At 31.8% G+C, this 12,100-nt stretch overlaps 1 protein-coding gene across 2 annotated transcripts in view; it reads left to right on the top strand.

Annotated features, from left to right (window-relative positions):
• LOC116847867 overlaps positions 1-4,416 on the top strand; it is a 6,042-nt gene extending 1,626 nt beyond the window's left edge. For both annotated transcript variants that reach the window (XM_032823344.1, XM_032823343.1), the window contains 2 exons: positions 1,365-1,540; positions 3,656-4,416. In XM_032823344.1, coding sequence (XP_032679235.1) covers positions 1,365-1,540; positions 3,656-3,957 — 478 coding nt within the window. In that variant the 3' untranslated portion in view covers positions 3,958-4,416. The remainder of the gene's footprint in view (positions 1-1,364; positions 1,541-3,655) is intronic.
• The last annotated feature ends 7,684 nt before the right edge of the window (positions 4,417-12,100 follow it).

Below are 12,100 nucleotides of genomic sequence, written 5' to 3' on the forward strand. Positions count from 1 at the left end.
GGAATATATTTATTTAAATTTAAATTATTTTATTTAAATAGCCTAAACAATTGTTTTATCATGAAAGAGCCTCTGTTTTAAGAAAATGTATATCCTCTTATTTGAAAAAAAATTTCTTTAGTGTAAAGAAATACGTATATTAATATAAATAAATATTTTTGTAATAACTACACCGAATAAATATTTTTTTATTTTTTAGATATTTTTTTATTTAGTATACACAATTAGAAAACTTGATTGAATTGAAAAGTATTTCATATAAAAAAAAGCTATAATATTTTTTCCGTGTAAAATGATTAAGAAAGGGAACGTAAGAGAATTTGCCAAAAGAATTGGAAGTGCGCATCTTTTTTTGATACGTTCGGAGGGAATCGACCTCTTTACGTAAAAGCCGCGACATTATAGCCTTGTCTCTTCGACGTTTCATAGTCTCGATAGCAAGGGAGTTCGAAATATAATTCACAGTTCGACAAAAACTTATAGAGGTATGTGAATTAGAGATATTGGGGGAAAACGAGATGGAGGAAGCGAGATGGCTGGAATTTTATTGGATGTTCTTGCATGCAGATTGCAATCTGTTATACTAGAATGTGCTGAATTTTGGAGGTATGTGAGTTATCTATCGCGTGCGTCGATATTCCAAAAAATGTACCAAAAACTTTCAAATATTTTCGGCGTTAGTGGAAGAATAGGAGAAAAACAGCTGCTACACGTTACATGTCATTGGTACATTTTCGTTCTAATTTGCGTGGGTTCGCTTCGGGAAATTCCTGGATTTTTCGCTGGAAATACGAAAACTTTCAACAATTAACCATATAATATATCAATTAATTAACAATCGGTGAGTTTTCCAGAGAAAAACTTCACGTTTTACCACACGTGGAAAACTGATTATAGGGAATTAATTGTAAAAATATTATCAGACGCGACAAGTTATTATATAGAATATATGCATTGAAAGTAAAAATATAAATAATATAAATATTTTTCGGTAAGTATTAATAATATATTTACTTATACTAACATATATACTTTACATTAAGGAAAATATTTTTTTCTAACAAAAAAAATTATACTCAATGTATTATATATTGTATTTATTTTGTTAAGTGCAAAATTATAACATAGATGTAATTAATGTCTGATGTTGACTGGATATTTTTTGATTAAAATTATGATTTATCATCAAAGCAACTGTTTATTCTATTTCAATAAAGAATTTAGGTTCAAATAAATATGTTATCAATATCTACCAAATAAATATTTTTATTTTTTAGATATTTTTCTCTCAATATACCAATCTATGAGATTCATTTGAAAAATAATATTCTTGAAACTGGATTTCAAGAACTTCTTTTTTACAGAGACAATTCTGTCGATGGATCCGGTGACATCACTAGTTGGTCAGCGATAATCTGGAGTCGATTGACGCGCGTTCTGCGGACTCATGCCTTCAAAGTTGACGTCGATCATGTATTCAGCACAGAGTCGGCTACCAATAATACATCCGAGTCGGATCCGGATAGTAATATCGTCCAAGGTGAGTTACAACTTAAACTTGCTGATAAGTCCATTAAGAACATAGTCGTAGTCAGTTAACAGTCTCATGCTTCTCACGTTGTAATCCTCGGTACATCATATTACATGCTAATTGCAACATAAAATGAGTTTTATCTTATTAAAGGAGAAATAAAATAAATGAGAGAAGATCTATTTTCTCTTCGTCCTTCCTTTAGAAGGCTTCTAAGAGAGAATAAAAGTCGTAAAAGGTTAATCTTTACACAGAGAGTAAATTTTTCTCATATAAATTCTTTTCTATCTTATCATGTCAATAATTTACCTTACTGACGAACAAAAATAATTTTTAATAATAGTACATATAGTAAGCATAGTAAGTAATACTAGATTTCAGCTCTTAAAATATAAATAGCACAAATGCTGACAAGTAACCCTCATTAAGGGCTGATTGTTCCAACTTCTTAGTAACCTATCTAACAGTTAAATCATGAGTATATCTTTGTTCAATTTGAAGAAAAAACGAGACAGTGATATTAAGTGATGCACTAACAAGGGAACACCGCGAACCCGAATTCTTTGATTTTGATACACTTTTGTGAGTATGTAGAATAAATCAATACATGAATAACGGTATATTCCATTTGTGTCCTATCGCTATTTAAAAATATGATTTACACTCTTAAAATAAAAAGAACGATTCCATTTTATTATTTTTAAATTAAAGGAGATAGAAAAAAATTTTTCGAATAAAAGCTTAATGGTAAGTTAAGTGCTGTATTGACATAAGCATGAATAAAAAAATACCTATAAAAATTTTTTTACAATAAAAAAGATATTTTTTTATCTATGCTTATGCCAATTTAAAACATTTTTTTCTATTTCCTTTAATTTAAAAGTAATACACGAAAAAGTAGAGTCATCTTTTTTACTTTGAGAGTGTAAATCATACCTTTAAATAGCGATAGAACACTAATGAAATATAAATGAGAGTGTAAATCATACTTTTAAATAGCGATAGGACACTAATGAAATATACCGTTATTCATGTACTGATTTACTCTACATATTCACAAAAGTATATCAAAATCAGAGTTCGGGTTCGCGGTGTTCCCTTGTTAGTGTCTAAAGTCGACGTAGAGATCGAGAGCGCATAGATATAAAAACATTTTTATAGGTATTTTTTTATTTATGCTTATGTCAATTTACAGCACTTAACTTACCATTAAACTTTTATTGGAAAAATTTTTTTCTGTCTTCTTTAATTTAAAAGTAATACACAAAAAAGTGGATTGTCTTTTTTACTTTAAGAGTGTTAAGACCCTTGCACAATGCCAGGCTACAGGCAATAAGAATAGGCATTAGCCAATAGGAACAGGGAATAAAAATAATTGACCAATCCGAATTCCTATTCCCTGTTCCTATTGCCTGTTGCCTGGTATTATACAAGGACCTTAAATCATATTTTTAAATAGCGATAGGGCACAAATGGAATATATCGTTATTCATGTAATAATTTACTGTACATACTTATAAAAGTATATCAAAATCAAAGAGTTCCCCGTTCACAGTGTTCCCTTGTTAGTGTCTAAAGTCGACGTAAAGACCGAGAGCGCGCAGGTATAAAAAAATTTTTTAAAAATATCTAACAAATAAAAATATATTCGGGTATCAATAATATATTTACTTATATTAATACAAGATATTTTTTAAATGAGAAAATATATATATTTTTTTAAAAAAACAAACCTTAATTTTTCATGAAAGCAATTATTTTATTTAAATAAAAGAATTTAAATTTAAATAAATATGTTATCAATATCCATCAAATAAATATTATTTAATTTTTAGATTTAAGTATAGATATATTATCAATACTCACCGAATAAATTTTAAACATTTTTTCTCTCAGTATGAATGGACAGATTAAATCAAGATAGAATGTTGAAAGATATATTCCTCGATTACAAAATTTATAGTAATTTTTATTATAAAATTCTTCTGTGTGCAAGTACTTAAGACCGTTTGAAAAAAGAAAACTAAAAAATTATTAATTATTATCGGTTATTACTAATTAACTAAATAAATAAACTATTAATTAAGAACGAGTGAATGAAACACCATCGAATTCGTGTTTCAGGTCGAAAACGTCGTCGATACCGCCGCCGACATCAGTTTTTGCCAATGATGATGATGGGTCTACTATTTATGGGTTCGATCGTGATACCGATGGGCTTCCAATTCCTCGCTGTGTTGGGCGGCAAGGCCTTGATTCTCGCCAAAATGGCTCTCATACTGTCTAGCATACAAGGTCTGAAAAAGATCGCGACCAGCGGCGTTAATTATGGACTATACCACACTCCGGCTTGGCATGACAGGAGTCATGAGGTGTTCCCTGAGGAAGAAGAACACATCCCGTTATATGTGCCTTCGCACCCTTAACTCTTCCTCAAGTTACGCTTTCGGAGAGACACGTACTACGAGGTTTCCGTGCGACGTGTAAACCCAGATAGCATAAATATCTGAAGGACGTTTTAAAGACGTCGAAAATATTTTATTTGTGTTTTAGATGTCTTTTAAATATATCTAAGACGTAATTTAAGTCCGTGTTAGTAGTCTGAAATTTGTATCACGTGAGATACTCTCCGGTAAAAACCAAATAACATTTGATATTAAACAAGTGATAATTTGCCAAAGTTTCTTTATTTTAATCATATGATGTACGTGATATTATATTTGTAATCATAATTCGATTGAAAAACTCACGTCTAACTTTAAAGTTCACTAATAGTCGTTACTCTCGAAACTTGCCTCAGATAAGATATACTCAGGTTTAAATTTAGAGTTACCCAATGAAAAATTTTTCATATATAATTATATATTATTATGTATCAAATTTGTCCATTCATGTTTATACATTCTACTTATATATATAATTATATATAATTATATATAATTATGTATAATTATATATATAAATTCATATATAATTTTACATAATTACACATAAATTTATATGTAATTATATATATTGTTATACATAATTGTGTATAATTATATATAATTTTATATGATTATATATAATTATACATAATTATGTATGGACAAATTTCATACAAAATTTTGCATGAAAAATTTTTCATCGGGTAGATATGAATTTTTCAGTACAAGTCGCATATATATTATATATATATGCAGTACAGTATAATTTCGCATATATATTATATGATTTAAAAAAGTAAAAAACTCAAATTATTAAGTAAAAAACTCAAATCTGATTCTAAATTCAGATTTAAATATCTCACGTGGGACAAAAATTTTAAATAACAAGTATTAATACGGGTCTAAGTCCCATATTAATTGTCGTTACTTGAAACTTGTCTCACATGTGAAATATACAGATTTGAATTTAGAGTTAGATCTAAATTTTTTATATGAACTGTATAATATATGCGACATTATGTTCTTACGAAAAGACATTACATTACATTATATATAATGTAATATTAAATTAAATTTAACTAAAAAACTAACATTTAACTCTAAATTCAAATCTGAGTGTTTGATCCGATGCAAATTTCAAGTCTGTATTAATAGTTGAAATTTGTTTCAATAAGATAACCAGATTTCCCAAATTCGAAATACTTCATAAATGTGTGGAGTGGAGGGAGGGGAGAGAAGTCAAAAACTGCTTGGCTAGAAAATTGTATAGCAACTTTTACTAAAAAATTGTCTTTGTGCATTAATGCGAATTTTAAACATTCGTAACCTGTCATTGCTGAAGTAACCTCTTGTCACCGATTTGAAGGAATAATCCCGATGGTACTTTGCATCTCCGCGGTGCTTCGTTATCGTTATTCGCCAAGTGAAATATAAATTACGACCGCCTCTAAAAACGAGCGAAAGAAGCGTTATTAAGCATCCGCTGATCACAGTGAATACATATCCGCGGGTGTCGCATGAGTATTCGGCTGATAAGGAAACGCTCTCTCTCTCTCTCTCTCTGAGTTATTCACAGTAGCGTTCCTGAATTTCATTAAAACGCGTAGTTGCGGTTTCCTCTCTCTCTCTCTCTCTCTCTCTCTCTCTCTCCTTCGAGGCGTTTCGCCCATCGCTGTTCACATTTCGCGAGTTGTTTGATTATGTAAAGCCTCTCTCTCTCTCTCTCTCTCTCTCTCTCTCTCTCTCTCTCTCTCCTCTCTCTCTCCTGATCCTCGTTTAATGTCACAACTCGTGATATATGTCTCGCTCTCTACGTATATCATACAGCGAATAATATAATACAAAGTATGCGTACACGAACCGCCACCGCTGAGCTTCAAAGGTCTCACTCGACTTGATGAAACAGATTTCTTCTTCCCTTCCTTTTTTCTCCCCCGTTTGCGAACTTTACGTTAACACAGGTGTGCGCCTGGCTAGTGAGATGATCAATGTGAACAAAGTTGGCGCCGTAACTTCTACGGTCAGGCTCTTTTTCGCATGCCTGCCCTTTGCCAAAGATAACGGGGCGGCACGCGCAAAAAATGACCGCACAAGTTTTCGTACCAACTTCTCTATATCGAATATTTTCGCGACGGTCCAATAACGGTTTAAAAAATTAATTCCCGAAATTCCTCGAACCGGGATAAAGCACAAAGCACCCACGTGGTCGGAACCGTCGCTGATTCTGATAATACGTTTTTATATAATCGCAAAAAGATGTTCTACCGATAACACTAAAATAAATCGTCTATTATAAAGGTTATTGTAAAATAGTCGTGTACTATCACAATCAGGTGACATGTTGTTTTCCCTCCCATTCTACACATCGAAATGAGGGAGAATATCCCTCGCGTGACGTAAAATAGCTCGGATATTTTCAAAGTTGAGCTATTTTTGCCAGGCAGTCACGGGGGAATTATTTTCAGCCCTCGCACCTATTATAACGTCAGTTGTTTATTGTTTGCGGCATTAGTTTCGCGCAGAGGGAATCAGGAGCAATGAAGAATAAGGAATATTTGATGGGCATTATGTAAGGGGCACGTGCACGTTGATCTCTGGCGCTTCTCAGTAGAGAAGGAGCGAATTTAGGTCGCCGACACTCACCTGTCAATTTGCGGCCGGTGGCGGAATTGCAAATCGCCAGTTATATTATTGATGGACTCATGAATGGACTGTAACTATTTATAGCGTTTTCCGCACTATGACCACCGTGCTAATCGTAAACATGGGAATTCAGTCGCGCATTCTATCTCGTCGTGACGGCTGGTCCTCGAGGTTACACGTCACTACGATCCGTCAATCACGGTAAACGCTATCGTTCCGTTATACAGATCGCGCAGTGTAACTGAATTTTATTTCCTCGTAAAATGCGACGCGCGACGTATCGAGTGGCGGTTACGTACGGCCATCACATTGAAGATCATTTGTCACGTTGATTCGACGGACTCTAAAGGCCTTTGCACGTCAAAAAGTCTTAACCGTAACCGTAATTTCTTAAATTTCCAACACATACAATCAGATAGAGCAACGCAATTGAATATTCATATACAGCCTTACGGTTACGAATTTTCACTTGCGTTACTCTATCTGATTGTGCGTGTTGGAAACTTACGGAATTACGGTTACGGTTAAGACTTTCTGACGTGCAAAGGCCTTAACGGCTATAGCGGGGAGCACACATTCTTGCATATGGCGATCGTTTGATATATGTACCAGGTTGTTATTGGGCAAGTTTACATCAAATATTTAATGTATTAAATGCTATATTATTCATATAGCACATATATCCAAAATATCTTCCAGAAATATCCAGATATCTCTACGACGTCTCTAGAATTGTATTTTGGACATTTACACTGTACAGATATTTAGTACATATATTAAATATTTGGGTAATTATTTGGAACAACTATCCTCACCTCCAATTTTGATGAAAATAGGCTCATTAGACACGTTTTTGCATAAAATAAAAGAATCTAGCCGAAAAAAATATCACTCTGCCTCGCAAACCCTAACAGCACAGATATCCAGGGAACGTCCTGAGTACATTCTGAGAACGTCCCAATATCCTCAGAATATCCCTGGAACGTTCTCAGAAGTTTTTGTGCTGTCTGGGAAGTGAAATATTTAACATTTAAAGTTAGTCACATTCGAAGTTAAAGAATCTGTTATCTGAACGTAATGCGAATTAAGCTTGTATTGAGATGCGTTCAACAACGCACTCAATTATTTTCTGTTATAATTATTTTTATATGAATTTTTGTTTTGATTAAAGCAGAGAATTTACATATATAATTTAAAATCTTCACCTTATTAAATGGTTCATCGTGCCTATTTCTGAAAAGAAATAATGTAATTTAAGATTGGTAAATAAATATAAATAAAATGATATAAAATAAATATTTACTGCTAAATTCTCTGCTTTAATCAAAAACAAAAATTCATATAAAACCTAAATTATAATAGAAAATAATTGAGTGCGGTGTTGAACGTATCTCAGTACACTGATGTTCATTAATTGAGTCCTTTTTTGGTGTAGAATAGTGCAGATGAGCGTACCATCTCCAGGTGCGTTCATCTACATTTGTCTACATTCAAAGGACTTAATTAATCCATTAAGGCCCAAGAGAAAACCGCTAAGGATAGGCTTTCAAAAGCCATCTAAATTAGGGCAAAACGTCGAAATTTATTAAAAAGTAAAAAAAAATTTCTGTTTAATTTCAAAATTCAATATGGCGAACCAATATGTCGGCCTGAAAATTTGAAATTTTGACCTATTTGAGTGAAAATCCGTATAGGGGGGGTTTCGGGTTCGCTGAGTATGAATATGCACTTATTTTTTCAAAATTTTTCAAAACGTACTTTCATTGAAATAAATCAAAATTAAAAATTTTTGGCCGCCATATTGATTTTTAAGGTCAAAAAACCATTTTTTTTCTACAGTCTATTAAAGTATGATGTTTTGCCCCAAAACAAACACCTTCGAAAGGTAGCTTATAATTTGGTTGGATTTTTCGTCAAAAAACAAAACTGTCGAACTTTTGCATTTTTGGGCGGCCATATTGGATCCGAATTTTGAAAAAATAAGTGCATATTCATACTCTGCGAACCCCAAACCTTCTCTATACGGATTTTCACTCAAATAGGTCAAAATTTCAAATTTTCGGACCGATATATTGGTCCGCCATCTTGAATTTTGAAATCCAACAGAAATTTTTTTCCACTTTTTAACAAATTTCGACGTTTTGCCCTAATTTAGATGGTTTTTGAAAGCCTATCCTTAGCGGTTTTCTCTTGGGCCTTAATGGGTTAATGAATACCAGTGTACAAGCCTAATTCGCATTACGTCCAGATGACAGATTCCTTAACCTCGGATATGACTAACTTTAACGCTAAATATCTCGCTTCGCGAGACAGAGCGACATTCTTTTCAACCAGATTCTTTTATTTTATGCAAAAACGCGTCGAACAAGCCTATTTTCATCAAAATCGGAGGTGAGAAGAGTTACTCTAAATAATTACCAATGTTTGATGTAAATTAAACCAATATAATGACAACTAGGTACATGTACCAAACGATCGCCTATAAAGACATAATGCACAACGGATAAGAGAATTGACCAATCAGAGTCCTTTATTTTCATCGTGGCAACAAAGTCACTCTGATCAGAGTTTGGCTATAAGGGAATAACTTTTGATTGGTTCGCTATGTTTCGTCAAATCTCACACAATATTCAATCACAGTATGTTTATGGTAGTAAGTTAGGTTAGGTTAAAAAAAGATAGATTGAAAATATGTCTCTCTTTTTTACAGGATTTTGACGAAACCGCGCGTTATGATCAAACTCTGATTAGAGTGACTCTACGTAGCAGTAGAAATGAGAACTCTGGTTAGTCAATTTTTGTTATGCGTTATGCATTATGCCTTTATACAAGGATGTGTGTTCCCCGCTTATCACATATGAAATATCATAACGTAGCACATGCATAGCGTAAGATCGTATGGACCAATGAGCATCGAATATTAAATATTGAGTATCAATATGGCGACTTAATGCTCGATGCTCATTGGTCCATACGAATTTATGCTATGCACTTGTAGCTATGTCATTGCATGTGCGATAGTCCTAACAAGCGAAATAAGGTACTAATGTCCGGACATGTATCTAATCCTGGACACTCTCTTGTGTTTTGGTCTCTAGATACAAATATTTAAACTTTTGACATAAAATATATGTACAAATATACTCTATGTTGAAAGTTTAAATATTCATATTTAAAGACCAAAACAATAAGAATGTCCAGGATTAGATATGTGTCCAGGAATTGGTATCTATGGCAGTGTTATTGTAATAAATTATCGCGACTACTCACTCGCGAGTGTCGTATCCGATGATATGACGAGACACGCGTTTTACTTTTATTTCTCTCTTCTGTAGAGACATGTTTACACAATGCCCGCTATTTACATCTAAATAGGTACCGTCAAGTAGGATGACTCTCTGTCTTCGGCAGGGTGCCTCGCTTCTATCGCTTGTCGAAAAATCAGAACTGAGATATCGTTCAGTATTTCTTTCTTCATCTACTTTACGTTTCTTCGATTGCATTGATGATTTGTGATAACAGGTGATTTGTCACATGAAATCTCTCATGTATTTCTTGTGTATTTCTATGCATAAAATTAAAAATGGACTCAGAATTTCTCTATTAGCCGCAGTTTTCCGTAATGGCCATCTGAGACTTAATCAGGGTTGCCTAACGACTAGTTAGTAAAAAAGTTAAGCTATACCCAAAAAAAATGTTCTATACATAAGCAGAGAATTCCTCTAAGCGTCTCCTTTAAGTAAAAAATTTTATATGAAGTGTACTTTTCTTTAACACATTATTCATCTATAAAAGAGAGGACGCGTAAACTATAATCAAGAGTAAATTCCTCAATAAGAAATTGTACAGTCAAAATTCTCTTAAAAGAAGAGAATATGTAAAATATTAGCGGCACGCACTTATTGAAAAGAGATACGATACTATTTGGAGATGTGCGTTTGTTTGCTCGTTTGCTGTTTCCTGTGTCTATGACGCGAACGAGGTAGTAACGCAGCGAATCGTAAGAAAGAAGTTGAGAAGCTTTTTTGTAGTTATTGCACGATTTTGAGAAAATTCTATACAGAATGCAGCGAATTCGCCATTATGTACCATAAAATAAAACAACTCCTGAAAGAAGCATGATAGCTTAGTGGTTAGAGCAGTCGCCCGGCGAAAGACCCGGGTTTGAGTTTCGGCCTTTTTATAGCAAATCGCGTTTTGGATATTTTTTTTTCTGTGCAACGAAAAGAAACGCAGATTCCGAACGCACGGCGTCCCCTGATGCCACCTAGTATGCGCCCTTCTTCTGATTTAGGTTAGATCAGATATAAGGCCGTATATAAATAGAAAATCCTCTAAAATTAAATGGATCCCGCTAAATAATAGAATCTTTTTTTTGGGTGTAGAAAATAAGAAATTCTTAACATAATTAAGAGTAATTCTAAATAAGTCGACTTTTAACTTAAACTAGTTATTTTAAAACAAATTAATTTTAACTTATTAACTTTTTTATATAAATTAAAATAATTCACCAAAATAGTAAAATCATTGTGGACTGTTTACAATGTAAAATATAAAGAATTAAAAATATTGCCAGCATAATTTTTTCGTTTTTGAGTGTCAGTGTTGTTTTCTTCTATAGAAATCTGAGCTCAAAACACGATCGGTATTTTCTTATAAAAGATTATTTTTTCGTTAGTTTACATAAATTAAATTTATGATTAGAAAGTAAATCACGTAAAAAACATGTATTGCTTTACATAATTAACTTTTAAGTTTAATAAGTTAATGTAATTTCAACGTTAAATTAAATTAGTTTTTATTTGTACAACATTTAACTTAACTAAGTTAATTTTATAACTTTTTATCTTTGGACTTAACTTACTTTAATAAATATAAATTAATTTAAAAAAATATTAACTTACTCAACACCTGGTTTAATATATTATATATATAAAACATTCCATACAATTTATACAATTTGATTTAATTGTAAATTTTCTTATATTGAAGTATTATTAATATTAAGTATCTTCTATAAAAAATTCCTCTATTTAAGCTATATATTTGTTTATAAAAATTCATTAAGATTTTTTTCTTTTGTGCAATTTTTTTCCAATTAGGCACAATATATAATAGAAATTGATATATTTTTTATTTTTAAAAGAGACATATACAATAAGCTAAATATAGCAAAAAAATCATTAGTTTTTAAATTTTAAATTAGATAAGCAATGCTTGTATATGCAGAAAAAATCCAATTTTTTTAAATTAAAAGTTACATTACTAAAAAACTCTAGGTGATACAAAAAATCTCTATTTGTATTTTTATAATTCAGCGTAAAAAATATATGAATATATAATTGATCAATGTGATAAGAAAAAAATTTTTGTGGACACTAGTGTAATTTAGGGCTATGTTCATATGCAATCAAAATTAATTTAGTAAAGTGTATATGTATATATATATATATATATATATATATATATATATATATATATATATATATATATATATATA

The sequence above is a fragment of the Odontomachus brunneus genome, unplaced genomic scaffold (genome assembly GCF_010583005.1).
Source record: "Odontomachus brunneus isolate Ranch 3 - 2012 unplaced genomic scaffold, Obru_v1 Obru_scaffold_084, whole genome shotgun sequence".
Classification (NCBI taxonomy): domain Eukaryota; kingdom Metazoa; phylum Arthropoda; class Insecta; order Hymenoptera; family Formicidae; genus Odontomachus; species Odontomachus brunneus.